Here is a 27,761-nt window from a genome sequence, read left to right as displayed (position 1 = left end):
TCTGTCTGGAAGAGTTGAGCAAAGAACCTGCTGGCCACACCTCCCAATGGCAACAGAGAATACCATATTCCATAGAGGCAGAACACCTCTGCAATACCTGTGTTTCAATCCAGAATCACACTGCAGTTATTGAGCTAGCTAATCTTTAAAGGAATTAACAGCAATGTTGAGCTCAGTCTGTGCAGCCAAACATCCATGCAGGATCCTAGATCCAGTCACCAAATCCCACTGTGCGTCTACTGGCACACTCTTTCAATATATGATTCAGGAAAGCTACTTCTGTGTGAGCTGTGATGCTTCTTACAGACCACAGACTGTACCTACTCAAACTGCTTACTTCTTGATCTGCAATATCACATCACTACACCTTCTCAGAAGGTCCTTGAAGGTTTCAAGGCTCCTCAGAAGATTTCATCTGCACTTTAAACACCCATTCTCAAAAAAATTAAGGTAAAGACCTAGCCAGTTTAATGCAGACACCAGACTCTACACTTCACCATTCTAGAATACTTCAAATGATCTCTGAACTTGGTTGAATTCTTGCAAGAAAACTAAAAGGTTAAATTGATTCTATTTCATCATTGCTGGACACAAGCTTGCCAAGGCTATCAATACAAAGCTATCAACAGGAGTGTTCAAATACTGTCTTGCTGCTGAATCAAGGTTCTAGAGATGAAGAACAGCTGACAAGTGCTTCTATTTTCCAATATTCTCATTTAATCACCTTCTCCCTCAGAACTGAAGCAATTTTTTACGAGCAATATATTTTAATTGCTTCAGAGCACTTCCAGTCCTTTTGTTACAACAATAGTATTTTACATGAAAATCCAAGCCAAATGGAATCACGAATTCTCAAAGGGTAGACTTATCACAGTAAGGAAGTTTTCAAGCAGGCAGCATACAGTGATTGTTGGGTCTTTCTCCTTACATCTCCTTAGATTCCCTATAACTCTGTAGGCATGTACCTCAAACTCCTGCAGTGTCACAGTCCCATCAGCAATCAGTTTGTCAGCATATTTCTTCAGCACTGGCACCTGCTTATGGATCTGCTTGTACATCAGAGGCTGGGTGAACATGGGCTCATCCATTTCATTGTGCCCTCTCCTACGGTAACAAACCTACAAAGGGAAAGATTGCTTCTGTTGATAAGGAAAAATGTAAAATAGAATCTTTTCATTTCATAATTTTACAGAGATTTGAAGAGGCTTATTGTATAAAAAGCATTAATGGCTTCATATTGGCCTGTTTGCTCCTTGGTTTTTTTAAAATGAGGAAACTAAAGGCCTTTAATATTCAAATATGTTTCTTGACTGGACCTTCTGAGCCACAAAAAAATAAAGAGTAGTACATAATGCACAGAATGAAAAGTAAAGAAAACCAAGACTTACCAAGTCAACGACCACATCCTTATTGAAAGTGTTTCGCCACTCTGCAGCCACGCTGCACACGTACATCACGGCCTCAGGGTCATCAGCATTCACGTGGAAAATGGGAGCATTCACCACACGAGCAACATCCGTGGGATACGGAGATGAACGGGCCATACGGGGGTCTGTGGTGAAGCCAATCTAAAAATTCCAGAAACTTCCATTAAAATAATTTGGGCACCTCCCGCTACTCTGTTTTGAAGTTTGCATTTAAGAGCCATTCACATAGCAACAGCATCAGCTTTTCATTTTGGCCAGCTAGCTTCTTTTTGCTCCCTTAAAACCAAAGCAAGCCTAATCCAATTAAGTATTACAAAGTGAATGGAATACATGCAGGTGATAAAATATTATCCACTCAAGAGCTGCTAGATACTAGGATCATTTTCAGAAGCACCTCAACCATTCTAATATCCTGAGGGGGAAAGGAACCCAGTTAATAACAAACAATAAAAAGAGATAGATGGGCAAATATTCAGCAGAGAAGTTGATTGCAAAAGGCTGTACGTGTTACCTGGTTGTTGACCACAACGTGAATAGTGCCATTTGTGGTGTAGGATGGGAGGTCACTAAGATGAAATGTCTCATAAACCACTCCTTGTCCTGCAAAGGCAGCATCCCCATGCAATAATATGGACATAACCTAAGAGGGAGAATTGTACACACATATTCACACATATATTAGAAAGGAAAACTGCAATTTGAGGTTCTCAGCAGGATTTCTTGGCTCCATATTTTTGTAGTGCTTATAGAATAAAACAGCAATTTCATAACAAACCATAATTTCTCAGCATTCTGCTGCCTTTTCTCAGTTTGCAAAGGAAATGAAGCTTTAAGCCTACTTTCCAAAGTTACCCTTGAGGTCAGAAAGCTTACCTAGTTCAACAGGTCATATATCCTTTTTGAAGGAGGAAAAGTGGAAGATTCTGTGATATGAAACTACTGCCAAACTATTTTTATTGGGAATACCATGAAAAACTAGCATTAAAAGTTACTGTATTAAACAATCTTTACCTTTTTCCCTGCTGTATCTCCTCGATAAAACTGTTCAGCTTTTGTTTTGCCTTGCACAACAGGATCAACTGCTTCCAGGTGAGAAGGGTTAGCCATCAGAGACAGAGTGATTTTCTTGTTTGTTTTTCGATTGATCCTCTCATGGTACATTCCCAAGTGGTATTTTACATCCCCAGATCCCTAACAAGAAAGAAGTAATCACAATTCAGGAATGTCATTCTGACCTGCTCCATATGATTCACTAGGCCCAAAATTTATGCTTCAGCCTGAAAACTGCATCTGAAAACTGCATAACCAGATCATCAAAACATCAGTGTGCACTATGGGTTTGACACCATAATTTCAAACTAGGACACTGTTCCAATTCTATTATCTTACTGTTGTCATCAAACATTAGATAAATACTCACAGCATATTAATATTGTGCTCATTCATATAAAACAAAAAGAGATGCTTACAGGTTATGAACTCTGTCAAATGGAACTTATTTATCAACAGTCACTCCTGAGAGACCTTCTCCATGTTAGAAGTATATTATAATTTTTTAATTTGTTAAGAAATTTCACCAAATCATGTTTCTCAAACTAGAAAAGAAGGCATTGCAGGTGATAATGCTGTTTTCATAGTAAACATAATCAAACGACTGAAAACTATCTTGAATGTTGACCTCTCCATACAGATCGAATGAAAAAGCATCTTACCTCATCAGCTGCTTCAAGTTTGGGATCAAACTGACAGAAGATCTGCTCCAGCTCTTTTCGGATTACATTAGCCAATACATTCAGCCGACCTCTAAGAAAATTCCAAACAGAGTTATATCTCAAACATGGTAGCAGAGGCAACAACAAACTGACAGAAGATCTGCTCCAGCTCTTTTCGGATTACATTAGCCAATACATTCAGCCGACCTCTAAGAAAATTCCAAATTCCAAGAGTTATATCTCAAACATGGTACTAGCAGAGGCAACAGTACAAAACTCACAAAATCTGTAAACCTCCCTGTAAGAAATTTGCAAATGTTCTCCTCAAACTTTTGAGCCTGAAACCCTTGATTCAACCCTTATTCCCATTACAAAGTTCCTCCAATGCATTCCCTCAGACATTTTAGAACACCCTGTTATCCAAGTGAATTTTGTAGCTATCTAGCAGTCTTCAAATAACCACATTATAAATTAGTTAAAGCAGACTGCAAAAGTAAGTTCAAAACTACCTCACCAAGCTTTCCCAGTTCTAGAGACTCTAAGCAATGGAAGAGATACCATGGCTGCTGCCACATTTGCTTGCAGCTTCAAAGTACACTGAGGAGAGTTTCTCTGTCATTTACTTGTGAAGCCTGTAGCCTCTTACTGACAGGCATTTGCTACAGTTCCATGTTCCCATTACTTGCTATGACTGACTCTTCCTACCTCAGCTTCTCTAATATCAACTTTTAAAATAAATTTCTAGAACTCAAAATAATCGTCCCAACACAGTAAGCCCATTTGTTGGGGCATTTCCATTGGCATTACCTATGAGGCATTCCCATTATAACATATTCAATTCCCATTTCACTGGATTTATCAATGATGGTTTTAAGTGCAGGAATCATTACTTCACATCCTTCCAAACCAAATCTCTTTTCGGAAGACCACTTTCGAGCAAGGAAGTCTTCAAATCTTAGCCAAAAAGAAACAAAAAAACCAAGAGAAATTATCTGTACTAAGGTAAATAGAAAACAGAAATTGTTTGCTATCTTACAGCAAATAAAGTTACATTAAATTGTTTTAAAACGTCTGAATACAAGTTACACACCTCTGGAATTCAGTCACACATGGGGAGGTAAACACAGGAGAGAATTCAGTCTTCTTTCTCCCCCATCTGAAAACTGTTATCTAGGACTACCTCAGAAAAAATTCACTTCCCAAGTTGAACTCTGTTCTCATGTACACAAATCTGATCGCTGGGAAGGCAGAGTGACAGCAAAGCAGTTTCTTTTATGAACTGAAGAAAATAGAGAACTTGTATTTTCTAATACTTGTAACAAAACCAGAGTAGAAAACACACCTATTCCATAGGTCTCATTCAATAGCAAGGCTCCTCAGACTGTGTGATGTAACATTTAGGAATGGCCAAGAAGCAGGACACTGGTATCCCTGCCTCAGCTTCAGCAGCACAATGATGTCAATCCGTGACAGCTCTAAGCTCTTTCATTCTTTAATGCATTTGGGCCAGAGGCAATGTGAGTGGTTAAAAAGTACCTTTTAACAAGCATTGAAAGCATTATACATTGTAAAGCTAGGAGACAGGAAAAGCAAAGAAAATACATCTTCATGAAAGTAACTGTATTGGTTACATCATCTGTGCAGTGCCTCGCCTCACAACACTGCCATAATCCATTAATACTCAGCTTATTCCTCACTTAGAATCCTGACATTTACCTCTTCAGACTGAAGTCCTAAAGGCAGTGATACGAATTGTTGCCAAAATCTCTCCTAGCTCATCCATCAATACCTTACAATCAATCCAACCATCTAAGCAACAAGCCAGACCCTCAAGTGGTTGCCAGAATTCCTGAGGGAAGTCTGTGGGGCTATGCCAGTTTCTATACAAAGGGAAAGCAGTGTGCCATGTGTGCAGCAGGTCCCACAGGGCAAAGCAAAGCAGTGCACACCCTGATTTTTTTCTCTTTGCAGCAGCAAGTTCAGCTAGTAATGGACAAGCAGCAAGTACATCACTTGAGGCCAAGTGCCACTAAGTGTGTGGAGCTACAGTATTTCACAGTCACACCTTGCCAGTCCCCCACATGCCACTGGGGGTCACAGAGCCCCAGCCTCTGCCACTGCATGCATTCAGTACCCCGTGAGGAAAACATCTGGTGAAAGCTGGTTGCTCTTAGAAGGGATTGATCTGGAAATGCTTGACCCTGCCCAGATCAGGCTCCACATCAGGGTCTAACATGTTTACTAATGCATTACAAAGTAGCTCAGAAATATACAATACGTATTTTACATAAGGAGGAGTTTAAACTAATTTGTTAATTTGTTCAACAATCGCTCAGTGAAAATCACAAGGGATGAGAAATCCAACTTTAAAATTCTGTTTCAAGTACCTGAACTCTGTAGTTATTGGAATGAACATTTTTAAAAACAGTCTCGAACAAAACAATGAAAACCTGCTTTACAAAGCCACAAATCTCAAGAGGACAAGCAGTTTTCCACAAAACCAGACATTTTTTCCTAAGTAATTTTTAAACAATAAAATAAAAAAGCACTCTAAAGATTGCTGGACAGAAATTTTTGTAAAACTTTTTTCTTCCCCATTCAGCAGACAATTAATTTGGCAGAAGATGAACATTAGGCTCCTTCATGCCACTAGAAACCCCAGATCTTTCCACAGCTTAGACAGCAATAAAAGCACAAATTCTTGTCTTAGGATAAATGGAGATGGTTCATACTGAGTGCCTGTTAAACAAACTTACTCAAGTGTAATATTCACTTGACCAGTAAGTGTCATTTTTATTGCTGTTTAAATGAAACTTTTAATGAAATTATCTTAATGTCCGTTAAGATAATTTCATTAAAATGAAATTCCATTTCCATTAATTTTAATGAGACATTATAACACTGGCAAACAAAACACCTGGCAAACGTATCTTTTGGCACCTCCAATGAGCACTTTATTATTAGATGTTTGAACACAGAATCTTAAGCAAAAATTGTGCCTTTCCAAATATCTGACTCTTGGAGTTTAACAAAAGACATACACACTGTTTCAGATTGTAGGGACTGAAATAAATCTTGTGTCTGAGAAGCCTTGTTCCAGGGGTAAGAGGATAATTCATTCTGTGGGATCACAGCATTTCCACACAGATAGCCACAATGGGAGCAGTCAATAAGCTATTTCCAAATGTGCTTTCTTTTATTGTAGATACTAAAATTGCTGCTGCCAGGTCATGCAACAGCACACCACATCTTGGCATATCTCAAAATGAAAAGTGCAGAAAGGACTTGAAATCACACACCAAAATTGTTCTGACACTTATTTGCTGAAACAGGCTACAAATCTTTAACACAAACATATTACTAGTGTGTTGAAACAACTTTTTCCTACTTTACCTGTGCAAGCCAATGAAAACACTGCCAGGCATGCCACTAAATGCCTTTTAAGATAACAGAATAGTAAGTCACAACACAGATTGCTCACAGCACACACGTTCTTTGAGAAGGCAGCCAGGTTAAGTACACCCACCCATACTCCTGTCTGCAGTGAGACTGTTCCCCCACATCAGCAGCTTCCAGGCCCCAGCTCCCAGGCAGCAGGCACGGAGCAGTGGCCCAGCCCAGCCCAGCCCAGCGTACCTCATGGAGCGCACCAGCCTTGCCAGCAGAGTCCTTTTATCCTCGTTGGTGAACTTCATAACTCCTGGTGTCTCAAACTTCTGACGGATCCACTGGCACTGCTCCACATCGTTGATGAACATGAACTCCAGGCCAATGTGCTGGCAGTAGGTATGCTAGCAAGTGAAAACACCAACAGAGAAGCTTTAGGAGCTGGTGGGCCACAAAGAAATTAATATATGTTTAAATTATATCCTCTGTTACTCTCCTGAAAGCTATCTTGTCTTCCTCTTCTACAATATCTCCCCCAAAGTAATTCTAGAAATGAATAAATTGTTTTACTGAATCTAGTTTTGTATCACAAAGCTTTCTCTACAAAGTAACATTTCAAAATGTTTAAACTGGAAGATTCTCATCTCATGCTACACTCAAAGTAGGCCAACAAACCTACATTACACTATCTGGCACATTTCACGTAACTCCGTGCTTTTCTTACAGGCATAGGAGACCCTTCTTTAGATGCATTAGCAAAGATTTCAAGTAATTTATCAAAATCTGTGTACTTTATCACAGCTATTGTAAATGTAACCTTAAATCAAGAAATAAAGACAGTGAGAAGACAGCTAGGAAGTCTAATGCAAATTATCTGATAACTGTAAAGTTTCAGAAACTGGAAATGTGAAAAACTATTCAAGCAGCAGAGAGCAGAGAAAGGGCAGGGAGAAATGCAAAGACACAGAAGTAATTTTATCTCCTTGTTAATTTTTCAAATTTTATTTTTCTTACTTTAAAAAGAGTATTTCATTAGAAAAAATATTTCCAAAATACAAGTCCACAGAAGTAAGACCTACTGTGAATTTGAGACAAAACTACTCTCAACATAGCGTGTGTTCTCTACTGCCTTTAAGGAGTTGAATGCTAACCTCTATTAAAAAAAAAATCAAAGCTCTAGAGACAAGAGGAAAGAAGAGGGTTATTTCTCCTTAACACAAATCAATTTCTAAAGGCTTTTGTATTTTGCAATTGATTTTGTCCTTTTATTTGCACATTATAATTTTAAGGATTATTGCTACACAGATAAGCTAGAAGTGCAAAAAACAAACAAACAAAAAAAAGCCCAACCAAATATAGAGCTCAAATGCACAACAAAGATAATGTGGTTTAACAATTTACCATGCCTCAGCTAAGCCAACATAAAAGCCAAGCAACTGGGAATACCCAACAATGACTCACTCGGCAGTCTACAAATTCATTACCATTCCTACCTGCTGCTTTGCTATTTGGAGTTTGCCTCTACTAATATTTATTCCTTCAAATGAGTTTTTCTTTGAATTATTTTAGCTTTGATGACTTCTGTGGCATAAACAATGTCACCTGTCAAATAATGAAACTCTAGAAAAAAGACTGGGGATGGAAAACAAGGACCATCACAGTCTACAAGCTACAGCAGGGCTTTCATGAATTTGGTACCCAGCTTTCATATTTTTCCTCAAGTAAAGGTCTCACTAGAGCTGGGGATCTGAAAGCAACACCTGAATATCCTGAGCACTGTGTGTACAGGTGTTTTATCTGTGTTACAACACTTACAAGACAAAGGCTCTAAAGGCTCTTAAGGCTCTTCTCCTTTTAAACAATATCAGTTCTTTCCAGAATGAAGGCTGGAATTAATATTCTACCATATTCACCTCTTTTATAATCATCCTTAATCTACGTATTTCCAATATCCAGCTAATTGCATCAGTGATGCTGCAACCTCTAGAAATAGTAAAAAGGTTATTTTTAATGTTGTTGGAATCCTTTACATGCTCTATTAACAACAGGCAAATGATAAGGGGGTTTTGTGACTGACACCTGGAAAAAGTTCACTTTGGTCTGAATGCAAACATTCCAAAAGGAAAACATGTCCCACTGACCTCCAGGCGTTTGATGATCTCCCGCAAAGACAGACTGTTCTCATTTCCTCCTATGAAGGTGGTTGTTGGCAGCTGAAAGACTTTGTCCAAATCTGATTCATGCAAACCATAAAACCCTACAACAGGTACGTTATTGATTTGCAAAGCAGAACAGGAGACAAAAAGGAAAGCAGCATTGTTTTTCCAGCCATGGCAGTTATATTTAATAAGGCAGTATTAAGAAAGAAGATACCAGATTAAAAATTGGAAGTGTGAATATTCTGAAGGTATCCATTAGTAAAATGGACTTTAGTCTGGATTTGAAAGAGTGTCTGAATTAAATAGTCATTACTTGATTATTTCTTAAATGCTCAAATGAAAGAACTGAAATTAGAATTATTCCAGCCTTTTTTATATTTTACCATATTAAGACACACATCATCGATTTTCCACACTACTTCTCACAGCTCACTGTTTAATAAAATAACTGACTATCATGAGCAACACACACAAAAAGAATCCCTTCTCACCAACAGAACCAGCTGATTGGGAGCATTTTACATTAATAGACCAAGAGAATGCACAACAGGTACAATAAAATGCTGTACAAGCACTCTGGAGAACTTTCAAGGTATTTCTATTTACTCTCTCTTTTTAGGGAAATTAGTTTGAAATAGCTGTGTAATGACCTGTACAGCTCTAGTTCCCAGGCAGTGACCCCTTATAAAATACACAGACTTCCTCACCCCCACCATCTAAAACTTGTTTAACCACATTGACCCATCTTGATTTGGACACATCTAAACTTGTTCTGGCTGAGAATGTTACTTAAGAAAATATTTAACCTAACTATTATGCAGTTTCAAAAGCTAAAACACTCAACAGACAAGACTGAAAGACTGGTATCAATGCAAGTTGAAGGCGTTGTATAATACAAGTTTAAATTAGACCTGTTAAATAAAGGAAAATAGTTCCTTATAACTGTAAGAAGCAAAGGGACAACACTTATAAGACACATCACCCACAGTTATAGAACCTTATATATACATTAAAACTACATATGTTCCTACACATGTAAAAATATCTGAAAAATTAAAAACACCTTATTCATTTTTAATTTTGAACACTTTATCTTGGTTCCAGATAAGCTGTAGACATCCACTTTAACACTGATAAAACAGCATGTACATAACTCTTAAATCAATAAAGTGCTTAAATGTTAAGTGACTTTTCTGAAGATAAAAGCAACACAGCAAATTAAGGATGAAATAATAACAGCATGTAAGAGTTGAAGACAGGCCATAGGACTGCACTGCTACCGCTTTTACTATACAGCACTGCCTGTAAATAACACAGTTTTTGCTTTAAAAATAAAAAATTATAAAATGGTAATTTTGGTTTTAATAAAAATTTTAATAATATATGCAATTTTCAAACCTGGAGTGGCCAAAAAAGCATAGGTACCATTACTTCTCCTTTTTGGTAACAAGTTTTTTCCCAGCAGGACAGGAGAGTGACACAGGGCCTTTAATGTTGTTTGAAACAAAGCAGTGCATTTATTTCTTTGCTTTTGCTGACTTTCCCTCAGACTTCAAAAGCTCTTGATGTCCTCTCATGCATAAAACAGAACACGTACAGGAGAGATTTGGGCACACAGAACATCTGTGCTTTGTACCACAGCACCACATATTTACTGAAGCATCCCCTCGTGTTTAAAGAGATATACCCTTACTGAAATCCTGAAAGCAATTCCATACTGTGACTCAAGCAGTAGCTACATCTGCATTTTCAGAAGCAACTCTCAGAAAAAATTTCCTACCATAAGGTTTCTCAAAAAAAAAAAAAAAAAAACACCCAGAAGATTGGACAAAGAAAAGGCACAGAAAAATCAAATATTAAAATACTTTCTGTCCTCCCAAAGACCTTTTAAAGATTTCCTGCCTGGAACATTCAAGGATAGGATTTGAGATCTTCCTCTATTTTAGCTGTGCCAAGACTAGGTTGGAAATTTTGCTTTCCCTCACAAACTGAAATCTCCTCAGTTACACTCTCAAATACATCCCCCCCTCTCATTCAGAGGTCTGGCATATCTTTCCTATGGGCATGAGGGCTTCAGTGGATGCCTTCTGATCAGTCACAACACCCTGTACTAAATTATCTGTAGAGTATAAAGAAATGTGTACTGACATGCTAGTAGTCACCCATGCTCCAAATTAATTATATTTGCTCAGTAAATGTCTCATGTGTTTTCTAGTAGGTACTTTTCTTTAATTAAAGCTGACAAACTTCAGAGAGAAGACCCAATTTTTCTAAGCACCCCTCTAGTCTTAGGCATCCACTTCCTTTATATGATCAGAACTGCTTCTTTCCCTACACCAGAAATAGAAAACAGAACAGCAAAGAGTAGATATGCTTATAGTAAAATTAGGCAGAGAGTGTTTTATTTACTTCCTGCACTATGTTTTATGTCTGATCGAAAAAGCTTCCCTACACATTAAAGAAAAATTGATTCTGTGTCTTCATTAAGTAGAAAACCACATTTTAAACTAACCAGGTAGATTGAAGAGCAGAGAAAAATCAATCAGGTGTTTTTTTATTCAAGTAGAGAGAGGCAAAGAAATTGATCAGTGACAATTTCTCAGACACAAGCCCTCCTAACAATGAGAACAACCTTTGCAAAAGCAGACCCTAGTGCACTACATAGATATAATCACCCTTGGATTATATCCACAGGTAAAGAATTCTATGCTTTCCACATTTTCTTCTGTTAACTTCAAAGAGACTTCAAGATATACATAAGGAATAAGTATCAGACATTAGATTCCAAATTTGGTATGAAATTTACCCTAAGTTCCTCTGTCCAGTGCTTTCTTTACTCCTTGGTTTCCCTAACGTCCACAGTTCAAGCAAGTATGAACTGTAATGCTATAAGAGTAATTAAGATTATCAGAATGTATTGATTAACATTCATTTCTGGTGTGGTTCAAAAATAAATATTTAGGGGCTTTATAGAGCATTTATAACAATCATTCAGCAGAAGATGAATTCACAGGAACCTCACCTGTGATCTCAGAGTAGAAACTCCTTCATCCTGAAATTTCAGCCTCCTTACAGATGCTCAAAGGCTCTATGTCATGGTATCAGCAAGCAGAAAAGGTAGAAGCATCCCTGAAATGTGGCATCCCTGTCCCTAGAGGGGATTTGGAACTAGGTGATCTTTAAGGTTTCTTGCAACCTAAGCCTTTCTATGAATCTGTGCAATGTTTTATTAAATCACCTCATCACCTCACAAATGAGCATTTCAATAAGAAAGCACGCAGCTTACGCACCAAGTTTATCGATTGTGGTGATAAGGTCGGATGGAATAAACGAATCCAAATCTGCATCCAGAATTCCAAGGGGATCCAGCTGAGCCACATGATGGCCACGGATCTGAAAAAGGAGGAAAGGAGAGCAAAATGAAATCACACGAAAAGTCAGACAAAGGGGAAAAGTTAGTGATATCTCTCCATAATATCAGCCATTAAGCTGAACATGCAAACACACTAATGTGGTGACAAGGTTACATATTCCCAAGTGTTCCCATAAGAACAAAAAATAAGCATTATATCACTGAATATATATACAGCTCTATCAAAAATTACACATTACAACATAATTTTCATTGTGTCTGACACACAATTTAACTGGGATTACATTGCAGTTTTAGTGAAGAAGGCTACTAGAGAGTACACTCTCAGTGTCTGGGTAAAATTAAGTAACTATGATGAGCCAGTTCAGTAATTTTTTAATTTTTGCCTGAATCCTTCTTTCTGCACCTACATTTTACTAAAATGCAGAATTTCTGACTTAAATCAGACTGGTGCTGAAGCAGTTTATATTGGAAGTGAAGGGATCACTCTTCCTGAACTCTGCTCCAAATCAGATAGCATCTGAAAGCATCTATTTTCCTTCATGAAATTTCAGAATTTGATCTGATAGAATTCATATTCAAGACACTGAAGAACATAAATTGAGTGAGGAATTTAGCCAGCTTTCAATGATCAGTGTGACTGGTCTTAATGCATGCCACAGGCTGCTATAAACTAGTGAATTATCATATAATACTGCTACAGAAGGAATAACTAATTGATTCCAGAGAGTCACAAATATAAAACAATTTTTAATATGCCTCTTATGTGTGACTCTCATATACCAAAATAACTCATTAAAATATTTGTATAGATGAATATATTAATAATTTCTCCTTATGATTTTTCTTTTTAACAACAAATTTGGGTAGAATTGGGTAGATTTATATTCACACTACTGGTATCCTAATTGTCCCCGAAAAAAACCCCTAAATTATAAAGTGCAACATTAACAGTGAAGTGCATCACACAGTAATAAAATATGATTACAGTGTAGTTCATCAAGAAGGGACCTGTAAAAACACTGTTCAATTATTGTAATTTACATGAGAGTTTATAACAAAATGGTTTCCAGTCATAAGAAACCAGAAATACCACATCTTTTTTGGAACTACCAGCCCTCTAAACTCAGCCTGACTTCTGTGATTCTTTGCATCTCATGAATCACCAGTAATGAAACTCTGACAGGCCAAATGATGCCCACAGTAACATCTGTGCCACCTGACTGTTTATAGCAGCACTAAGTTTATCTGACTGGAACAAAGCAAACAATTCTGTCTCAAACATCATCAACAGGAAAGAATTGACCTCCCCAAGTTACATCTGCTCTTCAGTATTAATAGGAAGAGGAAGAAGATCAGCAGGAATGCAAAAAGCCAGAAAAGCAGAGTAGTAAATGCTGTGCCATATTATTCCAGGGGCAGTCTGGTCTTTCACTAAAAGATAGTATTTCCCTCAATATCAAGGCATTTTTAATAAGTCCTACTACTTTCACTGAATACAGAAAATAGCAACATCTGCAAAAATCAGAGATCAACCTTGTGAAAATACATACATAGAAAATTTTCACTGATTGCCACATGACTAAATGCAAGTACAGACTACCAGAAACTAGACCTTGATTTCTCTGGCCTCGCTTTTGTTAAGCACACACATCCCACTGAAAATCCTTCTTTCAGTGTGCTCAGTGCTCTCTGTTAGAACAAACAATAGATTAACTGCCTTCTCAAAGTCCAGCTCAACAGACCACAAAGCAGTTTACCACAAAACCATAAAACACTGACAGGTTTGAGAAATGAAAATTCTGTATCCTTCTCCATTTCATTTCATTATCAGGCAAAGGAAGGTCACAAATTATCATACCCCTTCAGCACTGAATTCAGAGGGTACTAAATACCTTTTAAAAAGCAGACAGTTGCCTTAGGCAATCCTCTGTGACTGTTTGTTGCAGACACATGGGTGCCTGCCATTTCTACAGACATTTCTGTTTCATCACTTGACAAATACAGGGAGCAAAATGGCAATCCTTGAAGTATTTTCAAGTAAATTGTGTCAAAGCAGCCTAACATTCTCCAATTTTCTCTAATACTTCACCAAATTTTTACTGCAAAATTGGTTATTTTCTGCATATCTATTTCTAAGCAAATTTCACATATTCTTTATATTCACACCATTTCTACTCTTTTACAACAACCTTCCAACTCAATGGTGACAATGCAATGTGTACGAATAAAAACCTTTTAAGAAGTTGCTAGTTGCTCTTCCACTCCCCTCATGACACCAAACAGGATTTAAAATACTTAGGGCAGGGAGGAACAGATCTGCTCAAATCAAACTGTAGGAAACTTCTTGGGAAGTTACTAATTTAAAAATGCTTGTGGAATATTTTGTAGAACACAGATCTAATTTTATGGGTTGGTTATTTTGGGGAGGGGGGGGGGGTTTATATCATTTGTAAGCCTTTTATTGAAACTAGGATACTAAATACAAGTCTAAACAAAAATATTTAAACTTGTTTTTTGTTTGGAAAATATCTAACAAAACCCATTGTCCTATTTCCAAATTCCTTCTTCTTTTATAGGAAAAATAATTAAATTATACTTAATTTCTTAATTTACTGAAAGGGTTAAAAATCAGAGTGTAAAACAAAACCAATTTTGATGAACAGCTCTCTAAAAGAATCTAGCAAAGTTAACCCAAACACAGTACTGTCAGCCTCCCAAAATTCACTTTCTGGTTAATTCATCATTTCTCCTCTCTCTTTTTACCTATAATCCTGCTCAAATCGGGAGTCTCAAGATTCACCTTAGATGCGTGAGAAGGCAAATACATTCCATCCATTCCTAAAGAATGGCAGTAACGTTTAGATCTGCAGTACAAACATTCCCAGAGGTGAAGACAGACTTTCACAAACCACTGTCTCCATAAAGTCCTTCTGGGCCAATCAGATGACCAACATCAGGTCTGTGGGTAATCTGGATTATGAGTTTGCAAACCAGAGGATCACCCCAGTCTGAATCCCACACTTCCATGTTCAGACGCTGTGCTGGAAAGAAAAGCTGTCTCGTCCAAGGCCTTTTGGATCAGAAGCAAGACAGCAGTTAAGACCAGAATACAAATGAGAACATAAAAAGGAAGAAGGGTGTTTGCAGAGAAGAGGCCTTCCCACCCCTACCCCAAAATGCACTTACTTGGTACGCCCTTATCAACGACTGCACAGCGAGGTGGTCTTCAACGACCTTTTCAGCCGCTGCCGGTGTGGGGGCCAGGCCGTGGCTCCGCAGGAACGATCCCTTGCCTTCCTGCCGAGCCGGCAGATGGGCTGCCCGGCCAGCGGCAGCACTTCGGAAAAACACATCCCACGACTGGACGTGCGTACAGAGAAGAGAAGTATTTATAACTTAAAGTCTCATCCAAAGCTGCTCTTTCAAACTGCAAATGGAACCTCACTGCATTACACTGTTAACCACTACTCACAGACAGCAAAAAAAGAGCATTGATATGTCCCTGTCTCAGTACAACTGTGTGTTTCATTTACACAGAACGCTTTTCCTCTCATTTCTTACACCAAGCTTGCTCAGCAGAAAACTCTGCAGCACACAGGACTGTAAAGATCTCCATATATTATCCAATCACACAACTCTTTTTAATTGTGCTGTTTATTCAGGCGGCCAAGAATGGGTACAATATAATGCTGCTGGTAAAGAGCTATCCAGCCTATAAAAGAAAGAACTTCAATAAACTAAATCCATTCCTTTAATGACACAGAATTTATGGTACTTCAAGACACTCACTGATTATGCTAAATCAGAATCACTCCTTAACAGCTTTTCTTGAAGAAACTTTAAAAGCAATTAAAGCTTTTTTGAGTGAGGCTTGTTCTAAGATCCTTTCCTCACCAGCTTAGGTTACCTTACCATGAAATAAATTACGGTCCTGGTCTCAGGTACAAGTCATAATTTAGAAAAGTACTTATCTCAGAAACTGAATCACAACAAACAAGAGATCCTTTTATTTCCTTCAGTGCTTTTACACAAGCTGCTTCATTCACATATGCCCCAATCTTGTTTTCCTGAACTGTTTTCATTCTGATGAGGTGGTCACTGTGCCAGGTTAGCATGGTATCAGATATATGAATGTTAACAGAGCAGCAGAATGGGACAAATATGAGACATTTGTACTCAGCAAAGAAGGAAATCTGTGTAAAACACTTCTCTCAGCTGGCTAACTTCAGAAAACAAAAAGGAAGCTACTTAAAAACGTACATATCTTTGTGACTGGAAGAGAAGAACTGCAAGAAATAAATTTCTGCAAGGCTGCAAGCCTTGCAGATTTCCATTACATTTCAAAGAGCCAAATGCCAGGAAAAACAAAAGTAGTCCAAAGCATTTCTTTTTAAAAGATGACTTAATATATGCATTACAGAACCCACAAAAAAATCAAAATAATATAATACAAGCATGGCATGACACAAAAATATTTACAAAATCCTTTTTGCTTTCATTAACAAAACGTCTTCATACTGACATTTCTAAAAGCTCTAAGGTGTTCAGAAACACCAGGAGAGGGGCAGCATAAAGGAGCTAACATCACCCAATTGTCTAAATTCAAGTTATGGAAGTGAGGGGATTCATTGAACCTGTGGGTGGGAATCTCATCATTAGCATGAGGCCACTGCCCAAGAAACACTGTTTTCATGCACCCCTCTTACTTCTTTATTCATACAAAGCTGCATCAATACAAATACAGTAAACTTAAATGTATCACCCTGCTCTTACACAGGTTTGTCTAAACATAGCCTGACTTTTATATGCCCTGACAAATTAAGGCAGATCATGGGTGGTAGCCAGATCTAGACATACTGATGAAGAATTCATTCCTCCTCCCTTCTCTTATTTATGCCTGTTTCCTATATTCTTCTTACCTTGACATCTTGGCAGCCACGCTGAGATTAGAAGTCTGAACTTACATCCTGTAAGTGGTCTACAAGAGCCTATTAGTGGGATTCTCTCTATACACCTTCTTGGTCTGTGTTAAAAACAGTATTGTTATTCCATGCCTACACAGCACCCAGTCTGAGAGTCTGGAGACCCCGACAGTGAAAAACAATCATAATCCCTTCTTTAACTACTAAAGCTACTTAGACTGGAGAAATTATTTGGACAATACACAGTAACAAATTATTGTTAAACATTAAATTAGGAGATTCCTAACATGGATCCATGGCATCTCTCACATTCAAAGTTTTAATAAAGAATTTGCTTTGCTTACGTTAAGGTTTCTTCCTTACTTTATCTCACACAAAGATACATATACAATGATGATAATAACATAACTATTCCTTTTTTGAGTAAAACCTTTAATTTAAATGCAAAAGTTATCACAGCACAGTCACACAAACAACTGAATGTGTTGTTAGACAAGTGCTCTGCTGAGAGAGTTGTTAACGAACTCCAAAAAGACTTGCCCAACAAGTGATCTGTTTAAGGAGAGTCACTTACTTCATGCAAACTCACAAATATAAAGAAAATGTTTCCATCTGAAGATTCAGCCAGCTGAGACAGAATGGACCCAGACTATTTTTTCCTATCACATTTTTGAACTTATTGATTTGTTGGACAGGCTTGACATTTAATCAGAGGGGAGGGAAAATACATCATTTGGCTACAGAAAATTAGTTTTTACTAGATACACATCCATCAAAGCCTCTACAAATTTCTATAGTGTCTTTCAAGATTGATACCAGATTATAGTCTTCAAGTTCTGTGTATCAATGTCAGTCTTTGGCAACAGCATTTGCCATGTGACTGAACAGACACAAGACCAGCTTGGTCCCACTGCAAACCTGCAGCTTCTCAACTAAATTAGTAAAGTTGGTCAAGAAAATGGTAGAGGGGATTTATAATACAGAAATACATTCACAAAAAAAAATACTATAGTGATAGATGATACATTTTCTTTCCTTCCTCCTAGATTTGCCAGCAAATCTATATTGTAGTTAACCATAATTTTCTTAAGCAATATAACACAATTCAAGTGATTCAGTGGCAACATTTTACTGTCATATAATAAATAGTGTTGCAATGAGAATAACAAGTAACATATTCTTTATCTTGTTGGTTTGGGTTTTTTTCCTAGTTCCATCACAATATTCATCAACTGCAGTGAGGACAGTAAAGCCTTAGAAGACACACACTGAGCACCACTATATCATTTAAAAAAGAAAATGAATAAAATGAAGTCAAAGTAAAACAAAGCCCCACATCTTTTCCTAGTCCATAAACCAAGGGGGTGATTACACACTCAGGGCAGAGCAGCTGCACACAGGATAACATGGCAGGCATTATGTACACCATAGCAAACCATGCAGTTTTGTAATTAATCTTGTGATAGTAATAACTGAGCCTTGTCAAGCTTCTCTCTTATGATCTATGGCCCTGACACCAAGCTTCAAGGAGAAATAATGATGCCTTTTTCAGAACACACGTCATTTTATTCTGATTGTGATTCTGGCTACTCTGACAATAGGAAATTCAAAAGGCAAGAAAAAGCAGGAAATAATCTGAAGTGGATTTGTACAAAGAATAAAAACTCTTTATATATGCATATTCCTTGATACACAACCAGGATACACATAGAAAGGAGAAATTCTTAGAAACACTGCACATGCTCATTGGAATGTGACCACCATACTTCAAACAACTTAAATAAGCATACATGGGAGGACATGCCCAGTCAAATCTTCAGAGAGGGAAATCAGTTCAGGAGCCCTGATTAATTGGAGTTTCTAAGTACAAGTGAACAGAGTAGGACTTTTAATGCCCAGAAAAAATCAAGCTCCTCCATCTAATCGATGAGGAGGCACATCCCCTCTGAAACAGGGTTCTCTAAGAAGAAACAAGAGGAAAAATATGGTATAAAAAGGAAAATGAGGAAAGAGAATGCAATGTCTAAACAGACAAACTGGTTCTCTAAATCATGCTGCACATACCAAATAAAACAACAAAAATGAGTGGCTTGCAGAGAGCCAAATCATTAACAAAACCATAATCAACAGCATGTGGTGTCTCTTGACACTATTTTCCAACACTTTCTCTCCTTTCCATACCAAAACGCCAAAAGCACAACTTCACAGTCAAAATCACAGCATGAATTTTTCTGCATTTTCAAGAAAACAGGGTGATTTCAGCCCTAAATGTTTTAACTTGTTTTATGAAAGTTCAAGTTGAACAATTTCTGTCAACAAAAATCTTGGGAAGATATTTGCAGCTTTCAGCCAATTAAATGAGATGGTTTTCAAGAAACTAAAAATTAATTTTGTTGATGAAACAAAGTAAAATTAATTGGCATTATTCTCCTTCTCCCCTTTTCTCACAGGCTGTGAAAAAAGTAATAATTTAGGCAAGAATAGCTGTAATCCATTATTTCCATCCATCATATTCTTTCAAGCCTCATAAATCAGGGACACAGTGAATTTACTTCAGTTTGTTACTGTTGCAAGTTTATTAAACACAGTTAACCTAGGAAAGAATTCACACAGTTTTATAATCGTGCTGGTTTGGGCTGGGGTAGTTAATTCACAGTAACTGGTTTGGATTTCAAAAGGGGGCTGGCAATACAGAGACACTTTTGTTATTGCTGAGCAGAGCTTACACAGTGTCAGGGCCTTTCTTCTCCTCATCCCACCAGTGAGGAGGTTGGGGGTGCACAGGGAGTTGGGAGGGACACAGCCAGGACAGCTGACCTCAAATGACCAAAGGGATATTCTAAACCACATCATGCTCAGCATGGGGAAAGAAGAAGGAAGGGGGGACATTTGGAGTGGTGGTGTTTGTCTTCCTAAGTCACCATTACATGTGCTGGAGCCCTGCTGTCCTGGGGATGGCTGAACACCTGCCTGCCCACCCATGGGAACTGATGAACGAATTCCTTGTTTTGATCTGCTTTGCTTGTGCATGCAACTTTTGCTTTCCCTAAACTGTCTTTATCTCCATCCACAAGTTGTCTCACTTCCACCCTGCTGATTCTTTCCCCCATTCATGCATGTGTGCAAGAGAGAAAGCACAAGCGGCTGTGTGGTTGCCAGGTGGGGTTAAACCTCGACAAAATGCATCTTGAATCACCTGGGATCCACTCCCTAGGCCACACCCTGCATTCCTCAGTCAACTCATTTATTGCTTGCTGTTCAACCCACAAGCTGCATCACCTCAACAGGATCCATATCAGACTGCGCCTGAACTGCCAGATGAGTCGGCTGGCCTTTCGGCAGGATTTTTAGCACGTCTGCCTGCCCCGAGCACCAGTCCGTAGAGCGCAGGCGTGCCCGTCCCGGCCGCCCTGGTTCAGCACCCCGGCCAGCTCCGGGCGGAGAGCTCCAGCGCCGCCGCCCCGCTCCCGGCCGCGGCGGGCTCGGCGCTGCCCGGCTCGCTCCGCGGGGAACTTCCCAGCCACAGAGACCACGGCGGGGCTTCCCAGCAGCAAACCCACTGCAAAGAGGCTGAACCAGGAATTTCGTGCATGTAAAAGGAAAGAAGTTAGCCAGAAGCCAATATAATATAAATACAATACAAAATGTCACCTTGATGTCACCACATGCTCCTTTTGCATGAATTCGTCCCTTCAGTATCCCCAGTATAAAAGGGCTGATATTGATCTACAGCCTTGACACACCACGAGGGCTTTGCAGAAATTCAGGGCACCCACACAATGTGCTATCGCAACCCACACAGGTGGAGCTCAGCTGGCAGCTACAGGACAAGGGCTCAAATCAGATGAGAAAAGCCATTCCTGGAGAAGGTTTCTCCATCCCAAATTCAGGTGTAAGATAAAAGACCTAGGATCAATCTGCTATGTGAATAACAGATAGTCTTCAGAGCTGGCACTGCATATGTCATCTTTCAACAAGACTAAGTTCATACACAACATCCAAAGAAAGAAAGAGTTACAAAAACACCCTTTCTGGTTTCCTTCCTAGTTTCTGCCCTTGGCATGCCTCACTTCCTCATGCTCTGGACAGATTATCAGACTTAGAACAACAACTTCTAAGTGACATTTTGATATACATGCCTCAGGAATAAGGGAACAGACAACCAATTTGGTAAACATTTTGGGCACAATTCACATTACTTCCTGGAAAATGACTTGTCTGTCTTAGAATTGATCAGACTTCTCATCAACTTCTTAAGTTACTATACATGTATCACCGTAACAGAGCCCTCTTTGTCAGCAGAAAGCTTGTTAAAAATAAGCCTATGTATTTTGTCTACAATAAAGGATTTGGGTAATAGAGTTTTTAGAAAAGAAAAAAAATGTCTATTGCCTGGAGAGAGAAGGAGAGACACAAAACAAAATACTTTCCAAGATACTTCAGAAGAATATTCTGACAATTTCAGATTGAATTTTAAGGTTACAACTTCCATTAATCCAAAGACAACTGAACATTTGTCTTCTTCAGACAGCTTAGAAGTACCAACATCAACACATTATTTAAATATATTCTCTGATACAGCCTTACTATAAACCAAAAATTAAATGTATTTTATAATTGGGTCTTCTTCTGGATGTAATTAATTACTTAACTGACTGCTTGACCAGCATTCCCATGGAGGAATAAAGTTTCAGAGCAGCTGTCTATTTCTGGTCTGTATTTATCCTTCTTTCTGCTCTGCTCACCATGCCTGTGCCTCCTCTGTACTTGCATAGTTGCAATATCACATCTTACACCAATCAATAGGTGGGAAATTAATTTCATGGTTTTCATTTCACACAACACCTTTTCCTGGATTTTTTATTAAAAAGCAAGTGAAAAGGTAAAAGAAACCTATTCCACTCTTAATCCAGTATTACAGTCAAATTTAGACTTACCTTATGTACACTTTTAGGGTTTTCAAGCCATGCACAGTACATTTCCTCCACGTAATTGGAATTACTCCCACTCAGGAATGGCTCTGAGGTTCCTGATGAAACATACCGTTGGCCATGTAATAATGCCCTTCTGGCTACATCCTGATTTTCCAGAAGTTTAAAGCCATGCCTCTTCAGTGTAGCTGCAAACAACTTCAGATGACTCATGTTTGTTTATTAGCCAGACGATCCAAGTCTATTAATAAAATAAAACCAAACTTAATCAGAAAAAGAGCCAATGAATTGTAGACACATTTCAGCCTCACAACAAAAACTGACGTTTCTGGCTACAGTGCCCTGGTACAAAGCTCAGGCCTAGGCATGGAGAGTCCCTTCAGAGTGAGGGCCACAGCAGTGGAGTGGCTGCAGCTGGCCATCCCCACACCAGCCAGCTCCTCTCACAGCTCCTGCAGCTGGTAATGCCACCCTGCTCCCTGAAGCAATCACCATTTGTGCCTCCGGCCCCAGCTCCCTGGAACAAATGGGCTGCTAATCACTGACCTCTCCGGAGCTCCTGGCAACCCCAACTGCTTTCCCTCTGTTTGGAAAGCTGAGGCCTCTTACCCAGCCAGGCTGGGCTGGGGTCAGCAAACAGTCTCAGCCACAGGTGCTGTGGAAAACAAAAAGCCGCTGCCTCAAATTTCTGCCACGAGTAATGGAGCTGACCAAATAATTAGAAGTGTTAGTTAAGTGTTCATATTGACATTAGCCTTCAACCAAACAGTGAAACACTGAGAAAAGGCTCACTTTAATTTGTTTTCCTAACTGGCAACACTTATCTTGTGCTTCCAATGATCTCTTATGAGCTTGGTAACAAGGACAGCAGATTCCATGCAATTTTGCATTGAGATATTCTATTTTCCAATTCAATTTCCCACAATAAGGGCTGAATCTACTAAATGCTGAACACCATCAGCTCCAATGCTAGCAAAGGGAATCAGGGCTCACCTTCAAAATAAAGAAGAAGAAATTCATCTTAAAGTTAGTCCCTAAATAATATAATCTTAATGCTGAAATTGCTAAAACTGCAAAGAAAGAGCAATTATGTGAAAAGAAATTATTAGTTTTGTTTTCATTTTTTAAGTATTTAGAAAGCTACAATATCATGAAGGATAAGTTATTAATTTAGAAAAAGTAAAATTCAGATTTAATTCCAAAGTGGCTCTCATTTGTTTAGCTGTCCATCTGGAGAAAAAATTTATTTGGTCCAAGGTAAAACCCAAGGTCTTTTGTTGCTTGGCGTGACTGAACAACTACTGTAGCCATGATATTTTATGAAAAATCCTTTGCTAGGGTTTTTTCTCCTGAGGAGCCTCAGGAAAGAAATGTAAACAATAACTATCTGCTGCTGTGGAATGCAACAGGTGCAGCTGTGATTGGTGCATCTTGGTTGTTTCTAATTAATGGCCAATCACAGTCAGTGGCTTAGACTCTCTGGGAGTCAGGAGTCTTTGTTATTGCATTCCATTCTTGTTCTTTCTCTCTATTCTTTTAGTATAGTTTTAGTATATCATTTTAATATAATATATATCATGATAAATCAGCCTTCTGAAACATGCTGTCAAGATTCACATCTCTTCACTCGTCCCCGTCTCCTCACACAAAGCATCGACCAGAAACTGCTAAAAACAAAAGTAATGACCTGCCAAATTAACTTCAAAGTTTTTTTTTAGAAACAACACTTATTTTGAGTAATGAAAAATTTTTAATGTTGCCTATTACATGTTAAGATTTCTTCATCTCTAATTCAAAAATAGACACTGTAAAAAACTTCATAAACATTTCTGTATATAAATCCCATTAAACTATTTTCTCACTGTTTCTCCTCTTACAGCACAGCCTCCTTTCAAAAAACAAAATACATGGTTATAAAATGCCTAATTTTGCAAGGGATAGGAATAGCTATGTTTTTCATCATCCAATTTGAAAGTTAATATTAATCCTAAAAAAAAAAAAAAATAAAAAGAAAGAAAAAGGGCTCCTAATAAATAAAACAGTATTACTGCTTGTTCTTCTCTGACATCACATTTTAACTGCACATCTATTTTAAAAGCTGATGACTAGACCCTTTCCTCAGTCACCACCTATCACCCCAGCAGTGAACTGTCCTTGATCATACCAGATTCCCTTGTCTTCAAGACTTCTGCAGCCTTTTCACTCTCACCCACCAGCAGACCTGAGTTGTAGCTCCTCAGAGCAGCAGCCATCATCCACTTACTGAAGCACTTGTCCACTCTCCATGTGCCCAGACATGTGGAAAGTGTTCTTCCAAGGCAGCAGCACTGAAACTAGCACCCAGTCCTCATTTAAACCTATGAGCTCCCCAAAACCACACACTCTTCTCTCTCCACCTGGCATTTGCAGCAAATTGGCAACAGCTGGGCTACTGGCTTGCTTCTCTCCTACCTGCTTACATCCCCTTGTCATTTGCCACTTTTTATTTTGTTTACTACAACACTTGTATAAACACCCATCTCTGACCAGGGCTCCCGGGCAACTGGAGGAACAGGAACACCATCAGGACCATTTTGGAAGCAGATTAAATCCTGCAAGAGCACTGACAGAACTCATAAACTGTCTGCATACATAACTCTCTGTAAGATTTAACAGCAAGCATTCATGATGTCATTTTGCAAAATTGGATGAGACTTCAGCTTGTTATAGCAGTAAGAACAGAGAGCTCACCATGGCACACACAACTTTATGTCTGTGCCCATTCTCACACAAACTATTATTATTATTGCACCTACCTTACTGCATGTAAATCTCACCCTCTGCCACAAAACCTTTGCACACACACACTCACTCCTAAGGGATTACCCACCCTTACTTAAAGTAAAGACTTGGGAGAGAAGGGAAAGAGAGGAACAGTTTTCCCAGTTTATCATACTGCAGCAGCAAGCTTCTTAAGCACAGGTACTTTTACATTTTTTCTTCATCATATGTCTGCCTGAAGAATGTGTAATTCTTTCTTCTAGAAGTTAGTAAAGAACACCTAACAGAATAAGAAAAATTTGCCAGGAAGATTGGGAAATGGGTGCAAATGACATAATATATAACAGAAAAAAAGAGCTTGTAAGTGGTACCAGTCACTTCCCTCCAGTTCCATTTAAATTTCAAAACGGGGTCAGAGCCATACTTCAAGCAGTAACTACTGAATATGCAATCTATAAAAGCATACAGGAGCTAAGTCATTCCAGCCAGATTTCAGTTACAGATTAATATGACTCAAAAGCCCTGACTTCCTAGTTTTTCCTTCTGCACACATCGCTCTTCAGAGCAGATGTCAGCTGTCAGCAGCTAAACAAACCAGAGACCACCAGCGTGATCGCAGCCCATCCCAGCCCACTGAGCCTTGAGACTGTCAGTCAGAAACCAGCACCCGGGACAGCGCACAGGAGCGCCAGGAGTTAGACCTGTTCCCCTCCACTATGCTTCCCAAACCAACCCTGAAATGAAAACAGGGATTGGAAAGGGATCAAGCCGAGCTAAGAGCAACCTAAAGAATGACATTAATTAACTCTCTACCAGAGGTCAAAAATAAGAAAGAAGCAGTGAACCTGAACCTGAACAACCTGATATTTAATGCACCACGGCACCCTCAAAATGGTGGAACAAAAGCCCCGAGTTGCTGAAAATTCCTGCAGCTGTTCTGCCTCAAACAACGACCTAGCTTTCACCTTGGCACTTCCACCTCTAGAAGTGCCCTAATGTCACAGACAGTCTTGGGAATTATTCTGCCCAGGTTTCTAGAGGGTCATAGAAGCATGTAGAAAACAGACAGCAGACACTTCTGATAATAAAGTTTTTATCCAGCTCTTTTCAAAATCACTTTCAGTATAATTGCACTGCACGTATGAATTAATATCCTCCTGGTATTGTCAGCGCCCTTACTGAGTTTCTTAATCCATGTGAAGCCCTGCTGAGAATGTTCTTTATGCTCTGCAGAAGTGGTGGTTTAAAAATCTGGTCCATATTTCATAAAAATAGTTCTTCATCCACTATCACGGTAATTTCCCATAATATTCCCCACACAGCTTACTCTTAAAGTTCTCCTTAAGACTGAGTAATTAAAATAAAACAAAGCTGACATTGGGGGAAAAAAAATGGATGAACATGATAAAGTTTCTCCAAAATATCATCACAGATAATTTAAATTACAGATATCCTTATTAAATAAGGCTACTTCAGGGATACCTCCGTGCACTACATGTTTTTTCCCCCAGCACAGATATGCCGTGCTGTACAGAGAATCCTAACTCCACACAGAGAGTTGACCCGCAGGTTTTCCAGCGGCGCCGTATTCGCCCCAAGGCGCCCGGCGCGAGTCCCGGGCAATGGAGGCGCCTCGGTGCAATGAAACTTAACGGATTTATTACCCTGCCCTGGAAAACGCCTTCAGCGGGTACCGGAGGGATAACACCCCCCAGTACCACAGGGATGACAGCACCACAGACTCCAGGCCGCCAACAGAGGAGGGGGGAGGATCTGGGAGGGTCGGGCTTGTTCTCCGGCCCCTCCCCGTAACGCCAGGACGCGGTGTCCTGGTCACCCTGGCCACCGGGGGCCGGAGCCTGCTGGGCTCTCAAGGCGCTCCCGGCTGCGACGGGGCTGGGACACCACCGGAGCTCGGGGCAGGACGGGCCGCCCCGCTCGCCCCACGCTCCGGGGCCCGGCCCGGCCTGCGGCGCGACCCCCTCAGCCGCACGGCGAGAGGCCCCGCCGCGCCGGGGGCCTGCGCGGGGGACGGGCCCTGCACCGCGGCCGGGCCCGGCCTGGCCCCGCCGCCCCCCGCCCCTCACCGGCGCGGACAGACCTGCGGGGGCGCGGAGGCTCCAGCGCATCCGCGGAGCGCGGCAGGGAGGGCGCGGAGGGAAGGGAGGGAGCGGCGGGGCGGGGGCCGCACCTGCATCACGTGAGGCGCGCGCTGAGGTCACGGCGGGGCGGGGCCGCGGGCGCTGCACCGGCACCAGCGCCCCGGGACACAGCCCGGGATGCGGGACATATCCAGGGACACGCCCCCGCCCCACGCCCCCGGGATAGGCCCCCGCGGCCCCTCACAGCCCCCGCGGGGTCGCTGGGCACAGAACGCGTTCGATGCTCCCGCCCCTCAGCCCTCAGCAAACGCGTAAATACAGGCGAGAGCACCGCACCTGCGCCAGGGAACGCCTAAGGAAACCCATCCGATGGACAAGCTGCTCGCACCGCTCCTGTGCAGAAGTTTGGCAGGAAGAAGATGGGAAGTCTGCCACGGGACATACGAAGTGTCCCAAGGACACACACGTTTGCTCTCCAAAATTTGTACATAAAGTAGACTGAACGTAGTAGACCTTGACAAAATGATAATATCTGACTTACATGACCAAATATAAAATGCCAGACAATACAGTTTCAATGTTCCTTTGCTGGTAGAATTCTTATTTACAACTTTCATGTTTTCTTGTCTCCTGGTTGTCTTCAAATTATATGTCTGTCCATTTTCTCTCATAAATTAAAAATGACATTTTTTACGTACCTGCTCTTAATCAAGTTACAGCCAGGATCAAACGCCTATGTATATATGCAAAATTGGTATTTCATATAACTATTGACACCATCACATACATTCCAACATTTGTTAACTTTCTGGATAAGTAATAAGATTGATGGGAAAACTGGACACATATCAAAAGGAAGGAAGAGAGAAATAGTTATAATTTGTTTTGTGCTAAGGATATAGTGTAAAAATGGGTTTATCAGGGTCAGGTGGGCAGAAATGGAAAGGAAAAACCTTAGGAAGGAACACAACAGGCTTCATCTGGG

At 39.8% G+C, this 27,761-nt stretch overlaps 1 protein-coding gene across 4 annotated transcripts in view; it reads right to left on the bottom strand.

The window, feature by feature from the left end:
• Positions 1 to 27,162, bottom strand: part of OGDHL (oxoglutarate dehydrogenase L) — a 50,661-nt gene extending 23,499 nt beyond the window's left edge. Inside the window, exons 1-12 of one of the 4 annotated variants that reach the window (XM_041404984.1) lie at positions 26,776 to 27,162; positions 21,921 to 22,155; positions 15,248 to 15,421; positions 11,976 to 12,078; positions 8,668 to 8,783; positions 6,776 to 6,930; positions 3,947 to 4,093; positions 3,140 to 3,230; positions 2,439 to 2,618; positions 1,939 to 2,067; positions 1,389 to 1,568; positions 966 to 1,118 (exon numbers count right to left, since the gene is read on the bottom strand). In XM_041404984.1, the coding sequence (XP_041260918.1) occupies positions 966 to 1,118; positions 1,389 to 1,568; positions 1,939 to 2,067; positions 2,439 to 2,618; positions 3,140 to 3,230; positions 3,947 to 4,093; positions 6,776 to 6,930; positions 8,668 to 8,783; positions 11,976 to 12,078; positions 15,248 to 15,421; positions 21,921 to 22,127 (1,635 nt within the window). In that variant the 5' untranslated portion in view covers positions 22,128 to 22,155; positions 26,776 to 27,162. Of the gene's footprint in view, positions 1 to 965; positions 1,119 to 1,388; positions 1,569 to 1,938; positions 2,068 to 2,438; positions 2,619 to 3,139; positions 3,231 to 3,946; positions 4,094 to 6,775; positions 6,931 to 8,667; positions 8,784 to 11,975; positions 12,079 to 15,247; positions 22,156 to 26,775 lie in introns of those variants that run through there. The other 3 variants (XM_041404985.1, XM_041404987.1, XM_041404986.1) reach the window with 3 other exon arrangements.
• Between the last annotated feature and the right edge of the window lie 599 nt (positions 27,163 to 27,761).

Source organism: Onychostruthus taczanowskii, unplaced genomic scaffold (genome assembly GCF_017590055.1).
Source record: "Onychostruthus taczanowskii isolate IOZ18803 unplaced genomic scaffold, ASM1759005v1 scaffold22, whole genome shotgun sequence".
Lineage (NCBI taxonomy): Eukaryota > Metazoa > Chordata > Aves > Passeriformes > Passeridae > Onychostruthus > Onychostruthus taczanowskii.
Note: the sequence above shows the minus strand (reverse complement) of the source record. Positions and strands in the feature narration are given on the sequence as shown.